At 36.4% G+C, this 12,147-nt stretch overlaps 1 protein-coding gene across 3 annotated transcripts in view; it reads right to left on the bottom strand.

The window, feature by feature from the left end:
- The window catches only part of PIK3C2G (phosphatidylinositol-4-phosphate 3-kinase catalytic subunit type 2 gamma), a 212,515-nt gene that overhangs the window by 124,277 nt on the left and 76,091 nt on the right, over positions 1-12,147 (bottom strand). For all 3 annotated transcript variants that reach the window (XM_038172920.2, XM_038172918.2, XM_038172919.2), the window contains exons 14-16: positions 11,874-11,988; positions 10,033-10,160; positions 2,802-2,990 (exon numbers count right to left, since the gene is read on the bottom strand). In XM_038172920.2, coding sequence (XP_038028848.1) covers positions 2,802-2,990; positions 10,033-10,160; positions 11,874-11,988 — 432 coding nt within the window. The remainder of the gene's footprint in view (positions 1-2,801; positions 2,991-10,032; positions 10,161-11,873; positions 11,989-12,147) is intronic.

The raw sequence follows: 12,147 nt of genomic DNA, 5'->3' as shown, positions 1-12,147 counted from the left end.
TTCTGCTATTTGGGTTAATGAATTCATTTTGCCTTTCATTTTAGGTAATTTGAATAGCAAAATAACCTGACAAAAATTTACAAGTATGATTGCTTTATACATACGCAAAACATTCACGTTCTAGCAATACATCAGATACGATAGCATTTCTAACACTGTCTTTGGCTTCTCTCTGTCATAAAGAAAATTCTCTGAATAAACAAGCACACTGGTGTCATTTCCCTGGCTAGTCTGCCATGCAAAGTAGATACAGTCAGAGAAAGTTCTAATTCTGTAAAAATTTGTCTTTTTACCAAGCCCAATAAGTGAAGTCAACAGTAAAATTGACAAGGCACCAATAAGCAATGCTGGGTAGGAGGGACCACCTCTATATGTTCTGCCTTTGGAAAAAAAATAATAAAAAATTAAAAGTCTGGCAATAGCTTATAATCACCCTACCCTGAAATTAGTAGTAAAACTAATAATATAAAATCTTACTCTGTACTTCTCCATGCCAGCCTCTTCATCCCATCTTAATCAACTAAACAAATACTCATTGGTTTTTAAGTATTGGCTTCCAGGGCTTTAAGAATCAATGCACTCGATACAAGTACTGGATGTAAGATTGCTACTGAATTTCTCTGTGAAATATAACATGATTGTGCTTCCAATTTATGAATGTTCTTACTTTACACAGAATAAATAAGTATGGTATCATTTGGCTGCCTTGAGATATGTCTAGAAAGTTGAAGAGCATAAGCAGAAGGAGAGACATGCCCAAAGAACAAGAAATATCTATTAAAGTGTACATTTAACTGTGTAGAAAACAATATAGAAGTATCAGAATGTTGAAAAGAGAGGTTTAACTCGGATGCAGATAACCAGGCTTGATCTGATGGGTCATGATACCTCTCCCTAAGCTCTCTGGCATTGCCTTCTAACTCACACAATGAGTTAGCACCTCCAATAACTTGAATCATGCAACCTAGACATCTTTGAAATTAGAAATCTTTAATGAAATGTAATCCCTCTGTTTCTGAAGGTTAGCTTCCCAGTTGTTCATGCACCTATAAAATCCTGGGGATATGTGGAAGACAGAATACTTTTTTAAAATTTTTATTTTGTTAAAATTTGTACTGTGATCCACAACTTTTCATAGCATTAGGGTGAAAAAAACAAAACAAAACAAAACACAGATTGATGTTATCTTTGTTGAGAAAGAAATTATAGGGGCAAACAAACTAAGGTAATCATCAGAAGCCCTTGTTCTTTGGCACCCCTGCAGGTGCCAGTCACACCCAACAGTGGCACCAGGAGAGACAAAGTGATGACATTTTCTTGTTTTTCCATCCCAGCAATCTTTGCCAGAATGAATAGCATGTATGCAGCATCCAGTACACACTGAGAAGCTTTGTGACAGACTGACTCATATTTAAAATCCTGTGAAGCACCTGACAGGGCTAATCTTCTGCACCACACCCTGATGCAGAGCTGCATCTTCGAGGAACAATCAAGCCCTTTGCAGAAAGGCCATTCATACAGGGTATCAAAATTCGACAAAAGGTCAGATCTGAAAGCTTGGAATGCTCTGATGAACTGTCTCAAACTCTCTTGCTACTCTGGGGTGTGGAAAACAACATGCTGCCCACATAGTCCTTTTTACATGGATCTTCTATAAATTATTTTATATTTTTTCATCATTTAATAATGGTAAGTGAATTTTTCCAAATATGCTCCAGACCCTGATCTTTCAGGATCTTTCCTTCCATCATTCCCACTAAACATAAGACATATACACAAACACGTGAAACTTCTAATATTTTAGTTTGTTCTTATATAAAACTGAGATGCAGGTATTCTTAGGAAATCACTTTTAAAGGGAAATATCAGTTAAAAGTTAGTTTTATATTATTAAATATCTGTTTTTTGTTTTGTTTTATTTTATTTTATTTATTTATTTATTTTTTAAATAATGTGGAGGTGAGTGTATACAGTCCTTTCTCAACAAGTGAGGTTCTAGGTGAAGTAGTTTTTTTCTCTAAATGTGCTGTGTATAATATGGAACTGAGATTGCAAAACAGGTGCAGCTTTTGCTTATCCAGACATGTAAGGGCTTGATAAACCAGATTTGCTCAGTCATTTCATCTGCAGGTTTAATGTTTTCACAGGTAGATCACTTAACACAAAACACCTCCCAAGTCTTTACAGGAAACATAACTGCTGACAAAATTCTGTCCTCTGACACTTACTATTATTACATAATAGACTATCCCAAACATCAGGAAAGCCTCCCAACAGACAGTCAGCTCCTGGTGTAAGAAGTGGGGGTGGGATCACAACAGAAGTTACTCAAATTATGGGGACCTGGCATCAAAGTTTCTTCTTCAAATAGATGGGCTACAGGTGGGTCTGCACGTATTTACACAGTATCACTGTCTGGAAGCACAGTTCAGTCCTCCTTATCTCCCATTACTTCATGTCTGCACAGTAGTTTGAAGATAGTGTTATGTAAATGCTAAGTATTTGACTGATCACCTGCTACCAGAAACTGACTGAATTGGCTATACAGCATGAAATACTCTTTTTATTATCCTGAAAAATAGGATATCTTCTCAGCCAAGAAGGCAGGGCCAGCATGTTCAATTTAAGGTTATCACAGGAGTTGCAATTACGTCTTCAGTTTGACACAGGGACAGAACCAAAAGCACAATCACTGAAAGAAAGCATGATCCTATGCTGAGCAAACTGAAGTGCTGAATTAATCAGCAGCATGTGATCATTCTGCTTATCGTTATTTTCCTACTTTGTTAATTTTCCCTTACCTGAAAGTCAGGAGCCCGAATGCCTCTAGAGGGTTAGAAAATCTCCATCTCCTCATGACAGAATACATTTCTGATACAGTTGTTCGATCCCAACTGGGTGCACTGCCCAGTACCAGAGGAAGGGAGCAATTTTGATTATTGCAGTAGTAACGATAAAACCATAAGATTCTTCTCTGTTGCTCTGAGAGTCTGGAAGAGAAGATTAGAAATTTGGTTTGAAATTAAAACCACCTGGAGCTTTGTGTAGCAACAAACTTTATTGTATTGGGGGACCAAGTCATACAGAATACTGCTTTTCGGCTAAGTACATGTTTTCCTTGGGGTAGGATATCATTTTCTGCAGACCAGCTTTTATAAGAAAAGTGATACTTATACTCTGGATCTGTCAGCCTTGGGTCATATAAAAATGAAGTGTCAAAAGACACACATGTATGGATATTTCACTTTCCAAGCACTCTCATTTTTCTTCTCCACTCTGTTGTTGGTGTTTGTTCATTTTAACTGAGATTTTCTGACAAAGGTGCAGTTTTCACTGGGTAAATTATTGTTACCTCCATCTGCTACACATCATCTCTAATTAAGTAGTGTAACAACTACACATACAGCACTCCTAGTCATAGCTTTCATTCTTGCTCTTCCTTGGTCTTCCTTTGACTAACACAGACTTGTCTATTTCTAGCATATTTGCAATAAAAATGGGGCTTAGGTACATCCATGCACGTACCCAGGAACATGACAGCACATGCATTCACACACACGCAGTGTGATCACACCTAATTTTAGCATGAGCTTGCAGAATGGTAGGAAAGCTCCCAATGGCTTCTGTTTGCAAGGCCTAGCATGCTGTTTCTCTGTACTTATGAAAAAAGGATGCAATACAGAATTCCACACAGAGATATGAGATGGATGAATAACAATGATAAAACAGCCAGATAACACACAATATTTCACCATAATATCTGATTCAAAATAATAAATCCTAGGTCTTAGTATCATCAAAAAATAGAAGAATAAATCCCCCATGAGAAACAAGCCCAGACAATGTCCTAAATTTGATATCAGAGCAAAGCTCTGAAAGTGCAAAATGGTCTCCAGTTGACAGAAATCATTACCGAAGCCAAGACAAACATCAGTATTCTTGGTCATAGTTGATATGAATGGTGATCATCTACTCAGTAAGATAACTTAAACATGACCTTAAGCTGATCTGGATATTTCAGAGCAAGTTGTAAGAAACTTTGTAGAAGGTAGTAAGCAAATAGTTTATTTCCAGTCAAGTATTATATTATTTGAATGTGTATAAACTGGCTTCAAAATCCAAGCATTTCCATACCTGTCAATATCTTCCTCCTCCTATTTGCAATGATTTGGGGGCATTCTTAGACAAAATAAGTATCACTGTCCTTCTCAAATTCTCAAGACTGCAGCTTTCACAGCTTAGAGCAATGAGCTCCTTTGTGGTTCTATTTTCACCAAGCAACTTTTCTTTTTTTACAGTTTTAAATTGCCATATATTTGAAACAGAGAGTGATAGAACAGAGGTGTTGTTTGGTTTTTTTTTTAATGCCACAGGAATGTTTATTCCTTTCCTTTAGGAGAAATAAATGTATGAAGAAAAAGAAGAACATACCCCTATGATAAAAATTCTGTCATGTCTTTTAGTGATCATTTCGAGAAAAGTATCGTTTTAGCAGTCATTTTAAGAAACTGCATCAGAATTCACAGCATATCTATTTTGACAACAGATAGATGTTTCTCTCTGTGAAGAAGTCATACAGAAAAAGAGATAAAAGTAGGCCTAAGACTTTATTGCCATCTTGTTTTCTTTTGCATTCAGATGGTTTTCTGCAGGACGGTTTTGCTAAAGGACCCCTTTTATATGCTGACTTTAAGCAGAGACTGAAGCTTTCAAACAGCATCCTCCAAACTAGACAATCTGTTGTTCAGATTAAAGCAGCTAAAGCCTCCACTGAATTTACAAAGGGAGATAAGAAATCAATTGTTGTATTAGGTTTTCTAAATATTACATTTCTCCCTTTGACTTTGCTTTAGAGGCAATGCCATTTTGTCTTGCCATGTTTCTATAAGAAATTAGATTAACATCTTTTAAAGATTAGATTAACATATTTTAAAGATTCAAGATGAAACTAAAGGTTAGGGTGTTTTTATTTATTTATTTATTTATTTTAATTTTGAGATTTTCATTTCATTTTCTTAGTTGTACTAAAAGTTCACACATACATGTGATGCGACATTTAAGATATGTGGTAAAATTATTCTGTGTACATATAACATCTGCAGATTGTTATGCTACTAAGGCTGTTTTTTTGTCTAAAATGGGTTAAGATATAATAAACCCTATTCACTGATAAAAATGCAGTTCATTGAGCTTTTTCTTTTAACATCTTACTTAAAACCTAAATAATTCAGTAGTTTTCTTTTTTTTTTTGATAATTTTTCTTAATCCTTTTAAATGAAGGAAAAGCTTCTGTGGAAGATTTGTTAGCTGGTGTTAATTATCACTTATTTTGTGGAGAAATGGTAAGAAATAGTTTAAATGCTTCTGAGTGCTCTGAACATTCATGTGCAGTCCTAGAAAAGAACAAGACAAAATAGCAAAAAGAGTCAGAAAAGCAAAACAACGTTAGAAAATTCAAATTTCTGTCCCCCAGTTCCATTTTGCACTTTCTCTTCTGTGGGCAGACTAGTGAAGTGTGCAGTATTACTGCCTTTTTTTTTTTTAGACCTGTACTATCTACCAGGCTCTAAGTAGCTATTTTAATCAAAATTCACAGTCTTGTTATGACTGGTAGGCAAAGTAGAGTCTTATTAGACAATTGGCAAAAAAGAAAAGAAAAAGGGAAGCTGAAACAGTAGAAAAAGTATAAGGAAAATTATGAATGAAGGAAAGAAAGATGGCAGAAATAAGACTGTCATCTTCCTGGTTTCAGACCAGTCTGATCCTTCCACTGGGAGCCACTGTGCACAAGCAGGTTGTACCACATTCGAAGTGCAGCCATTGTCCCAGATGGCTAGTTTTCTGGGGGGTTGTGTTTCCACCACAGTAATCCTAAAAGAAATCAAAGGCTCACATCTCAATTGTTTTCAGAATTCAGCCAAAGCGGCTGGCAGTGACTAATTAACGCTCTTAGTCCATCCCCCTGCCCCTCATGTGGTTTGGTGGTGACACCAAAGATCACATAATTTAGGGCCATGAGCAGCACAAGAGCCATATGTTGAGGTTCACTTCCTTCGTTTCCACTGACACCCTCAAGTGACCCATCACTAATCAACATCCAAAAGATGCTGGCCGTAGGGTCCAGCATTCTGAGAGCTAACTACCAGAGAGACAAGGGTTTGAGAGTCAGCTGCTGTGAAGACCATATGCCTCAAACAGCAACTGGGGAGACCCGTGTGTGTGTAATAGGAAGCGGTCCAAACACCATCAACCAGAATATGGCTGTGAACTTGAGGGCTTTTATGTCTGGTCATCAACAGCTGGGGAAAGAGGGAAGATCTGGAGCCAACTACTAAATAAAATGAGCTCAACTTCTGGAGCAATTGATATTTTAATGCTGAAGATTTAGATATAAATATGTATGTTCATGGATATATTCTACTGGCAGACTTTGATCCTGATCATGCAGAGTGGAAGAACAGAATCACACTCTCTGTGCTGTCCACTTTTGTGAGAGTTCTGTGTCTTTGTGTATGTGCTGGGAAGGCACCGCCTTGTGTCTGATCTGATTTGTGTGGTCAGATGTTTGTACTGCGTGTGCCTACCAGGAAAAAGCACTCCATCTCTCTAATGGCTGAGCCTGTGGACACCAAGCCCTGGCCACGTTGCATCCACAGTGCTATTGGATTTGACAGCCTGTAACAAGGACAGCCATGCAGTTGTCTGGTTTTAGCCATTTTCTCCTTTCTCTACCACATGGTTTAGAAATTTTTCTGTCCATTCACTTATTCCCTCTGCTTTCAGTAGAATGACTAGAAGTACAGCCTGTGAGAGGTTTCTTGTGTCTTCCATCCACAGACACCTTTTTATTTTAAATTAATATCTGAGACTTACAGGCCTGAAACATCATCAAATGCGTTGTTACTGAAATGTTACCTAGATTTCTCCTTTTTTCTTGACACATGAAGGAAGGAAGAGAACCTGAGATTTCATGGTAATAATGTGGTTGGATACAAATATATTTTTAAAAACTTCAATAAAACTATCTTGACTAAGGAAGGTAAAAAGAATGCTTCTGATATTGGTACAACAGAAAATTGTAGGCTGTCAGATTCCTCTGGACCAGAAATCGCTTAATAAACATAGACCTTCTTTATTCAAACCCCCAAGTATGCCACCCTTCACCCTGATGATACATTTGGTAGACCATCTTGACCACAAGAGGGGATAACTGAAAACAAGCTGTGGGAAAAGCCAGGACTACCATTCTTTTTCCTCCAAGAATGTTATTGAACTTATTGAAATCTTAGCAGCAGCAACTTGAATCTGTCTTCTGCAAACTTCCCAGACGGAAAAAAGAAGCATTCATGCCTCCTGTAAGTGTTACCACCTCTAATGAACTTCTAAATAATTTAATGAATAATAAAGCTTACTGTATGTTACAGTGTAACTCTCTGTAACAGCAACTCCTAGGAAAGAATATGAGTGAAGTAAGCTATAGATGGTTATATAAATACAATAAGGCCAGGAGACAATATATATATATATATATACATATATATATATATATTTCAAAATGTCATGGTTTCCTTTAAAACCTGAGAAACATCATCACGGACCAGATCACTGGTCTATCTCTCACCCAGTGTTCTGCCTCTGACAGTGGCAACCTGAGAGGCAATTTAGGCAGGGCATGCCAGCCTGGCCACTTTTGGGGGTTTCTTCCCTTCATATTCCCAGAGAATCCAAAATTGTTGTGTTAGGGATGTTATAGTCTCTACCCTTGCTTCATCTTTGTAATATCTCCTTATGAGCCTGTCCATGAATCTGTGGACAGCCTTTATGAATCTGATGACATTGTCTACCTCCCCAGCATTGTGCCAGTAGATTTTAGAGGTTCACCACTGACTGCTTGAAGTGTTCTTCCATTTATTGACAATAGATCTACTTCTGCCATGGGATATCCCTAGCTTGAATATTGTACCTTTATTTCTTTCCTTTTTTTTTTTTTTCTTCCTTGTCCACCATCATCATGATTTTGGAAATATTAAACACACCACTCTCTCAGCCTTCTCCTCTCTACATAAGAAGTCTCAGATTTTTTAGCTTTTAGCTTCTCCTGATTAGGCTACTACTTCATCCCTTCAAACATGTTACCCTTCTCTACCTTTTCCAGTTCTCCTGTGTCCTTCCTGAGTTGTAGATGCAAGAACTACACAGCATACTCAAAACACTGCCTTTCAAGGTTTTAGACAGCAGTGAAATGACATACATTGGCTTCTCCTCTACACCCTTCTTGATGACACTTAGTATTTGTTAGCGTTTTCGGTTGCTGCACATTGTACTCATGAGTTCAGGGAAATAGCAGCAGTAATTCAAAGATGTATTTTCTGTGATGTAGATGCAGGTTTTGAATTCAGTGTCATGTACAGATTTCCTAGATAATTTTTCCTTAAATATATCCTTTTAAATTTACCCACACTGAAACTCACTTGCCATATTTTTGCCTCCTTATTTTTGTAAGGTCCTTTTGGATGTCTCCTCCATGACACAGCTTCTATCTGGCAGAGCTTAGTACCATCTGCAGAGTTGGAGATTTCACCATACACTTCCTTCTCCACATCATCAGTGGAGATATTGAATAAAATTGGTCCCAACCTTGAGTACAGAAGGACTCTACTGCTGATTACTCTATTATGAAAAGCCATTAAATGTCCAAACTGGTCTTTAACCAGTTTTACTCTATACCCATGAACACTTTCTTTAACAATCTGATATGGAACCTCACTAAAGTGTTTTGAACATCGAAATACTTTATGTTCATCAAATCCCCCAAATCCATGAACCCTCTGACAACCTTCTAGAATAGCAGCAATAGGTTGGTGAGGCAGGTTTCTGTTTACAGAAGCCTCATTGGCTCTTTGCTGACAGATTTCTCCATGCTTAGCTAAATGCTTAATGATCTTACTTCTTCTCACAGAAGCCACCATTTTACTACAAACAGAGGTCAGATGCATTTACTTGAAGTACCCCAAATCATTTATAGAGTACCTTTTGCAGGTGGGAATCATGCAGACAACTTGCAAGTGCCTTAGCACAGTGGCCATTTATGATAAAATACAGTCCTCCCATTCATATTAGTAATAAAATAATAACCAGACCACAGACCCGAAAAGTAATAAAAATAACTTTACATTATATTCTGTCTTTTTAAAAAGATGAAGCAAACATTAAATACACTTTTTTTTTTTAATTAAAAAAAAGGAAATCAACATAGAAAAGTCTTCTTAACAGATATATCACACAGAGAGCTAGACTGGCTTTAAGTTATTTAGTTATTGTAAAACTAATGTATCTTTTGAACTTTGATGAAAGATTAATTTACATAATTAACTGTGACTGGTATAATGACTTTCCATAACTATTTATGTTCTTAATGCCACTTGGATTATATCTAAAATTATTTTATATAGTACAACATCCTAATTGCTTATGTAACCTGAGCATACTTATCTTCTTCAATATACACAGAGCATTTGATTTCATTTTGTTTTTATTTGTCTTCTGTTTAAAGCTAAACTTTGCATACTTCTTTCCTTGTTTTAAAAAAAACAAAACTAGTAAGTGTTGTTTTAATGATTATATGCTATTACTATATCTTATTAGTCTGAGCAAGTTGTCGATAGAGAATACTGATTTTCATCTATCTAAAGGTTTTCATTCTAATACTGTTATAGACTTATCACATCACTTGAAAATCTTCTGAATCAAAAATTGGATTCTCCCCTCAAAGACATGAAAAGATATAATGATAGAGAGGTAAAAACAACCCTTTTCTAAAACAGTAAAGTACACTGCCACTTCCAGGGGTTTATTTAGGCTTTGCTGTCATCTATTCTCTCATTTAGAGGTGCTACTTCTCAAATCAATCACCCTATGCTCCTTCAGAGAAAAAAAAAAAAGAGTTTTTAAAGAAGTGGACTCATTTAATTGTGATCAATAGAATAAGTACTTCAAGCGAAGATTCAGCAGAACTAGTTGGGTACAACTTACAGCAAGAGAGACTGTGCCTGTGAAAGTCTTGCAATATGCTTCAGGCACTCCTTGGTTGGCTCTTCAAGATCTTTTTTCTCTTCAGGTTCAGGTTTAATGAACTCCAAATTAGTTTCTGGAAAGTCAATCTTTATTAAAAAAAATAATAAAAAAGACAAAAAAGATAGAAGTCCTCTTAGCAATATGTAGTCTCAGATACATCTGTTAATAAATGTCATCCTGGATTTGTACAGGAAGCACACAAAATATGAGAGAAGAGGAGGTAACTCTCTGAGGATGTTCACTGCAAGTAATACTCTACTTAGAGAAGTTGGTGATATACCCAGCCCACAAAAATCAGTGGGAGCTTTGTCTCAGACATTCTTGAGAGAATTTAATCCACTGTATTTATTAGAACTGCATGTACTCAAGGCTGAAGTTGTTTTTTCCTTCCTTCCTCCCTTTCCTAGTTTTTCATGAGATAGGTCTTAAATGAAAAGCATCCATTAGATATTTTTTTTCAAAAAAAAAAAAAAACAGGAATAATTCTGATATGCAGTTTAAGAGCTTAAAAGATGGGAATCAGATTCCTGATATTAGTTCCTGATGCTTAATTTCATATACGTTGTATAGTATCTACCATTATTTCATTCTTTGCACTTTCACATGGGCATCTGAAATTTAGGAAAATGTTTTTAAGATACAGAGAAAGAAAACATTCCACCAAAATTATGAATCTTGAGGTCACGGTAATCTGAAAATGTAGGCTGTTCCGTAAAATCCAGTTCAATTTGCACATCCTATTTTGGTTTGCTCACATCGTAATCTCTTATCTATACATTTTCTATATGCATATAAAATAGATATGCATCACTCTTCTAAAGGCTAACAAAGTTATTCCCTACAAAATGTAAGCATCATGTTGGCCACATCAGAAAAGCAATCTTTATGGCAGTATTTCCAGTATGTTCACAAATCACGATACTGTCACTTATATGGCAATAACTTAGAAGAGCATGGGGAAATGAGAGACTCTCCTTTCCTGTTCCTTCCAGCAGAGAAAGATTATAACAGAGTAGCCATTTACTGTCTGGGCTTCCTTTATTATTAAGAGAGAGAGAGCTGTTCTAAGTCATCTTCTTGGCTCAAACTCCTCAGACTAGAAAATCCCTATTTGCTTGTCTATTAAAAATAGGGTATTCTTAGACCAGATTAATTTATCTGTATTATCTGTTCTTTTACATGTCATTTGCTAATAGTCATTTCAACTTTTTAATACAGAAAGCAATTGGCTTTGCCCTCAAAGTATCCACTTGCTAATTTAACTTGGAAAGGTGACAAAACTACCAGGCAGACCTAATGCATTTTCAATACTGGGAGCACCATTCTGCCAGAGTTTGTGGGTTCTCAACATGTAGTTATGGAGGGAGAGCTCTACTGCCATTTGTTGACAATCTGCTTGTAGATGCTTCCTTTACAGCTCCTTCATGCTAATTGCAAGCTGTATTTTACACTTATAATTGCACACAGTTCAGCAGTACCCAGAACTAAAGTTCAGATTTGAAAAGCCATCTGCAAGTCATGTAACTAGTCAGCAATTTTTGTCAAAAGTATTTTTGGAACCAAAATTATATTAATAAAAAATTACTGCATGAAAATCTTCCGTAGCTCTCAGAGGTGTCATTCTATATACAAATTATCATACATATTTGCCACTGTGCAGCATTATACTTTTCATCCTCTAAGATTAACATGCCCTCTCTGAGTAGCTATAGTAGAAATAGGATTTCTAATTTGTGTGGTTTTTTTTTTTTTTTCAGTATGTTGGAAATGCACTTTTCTTAGCTTTTTCATTTTCTTACCTGCAACGTTACTGAAGTTGGTATATCAGTACTGCAGATGCCTGGGGTAATCATTGATGCTGGAAGTATGCTGTCCAACTTCATGCTAAGAAGCACAGTTCCATGGATGAGCCGCCTGCAATGGACACAGACAGAAATACTGCCTCAGTACTGGAGGTGACTGGGTTTATTGAAATCACATCTAAAAATACAGAAATGGACAGCTTAAACGACAAGTGAAAGGATAACAAACCTTTCATCTTTATGTGGTTAGTACAAATCTGGTCAAGATCAG

This window comes from Anas platyrhynchos, chromosome 1 (assembly GCF_047663525.1).
Source record: "Anas platyrhynchos isolate ZD024472 breed Pekin duck chromosome 1, IASCAAS_PekinDuck_T2T, whole genome shotgun sequence".
NCBI lineage: Eukaryota > Metazoa > Chordata > Aves > Anseriformes > Anatidae > Anas > Anas platyrhynchos.
The sequence above is the reverse complement of the archived record's forward strand: the minus strand, read 5'-3'. Positions and strand labels throughout refer to the sequence as shown.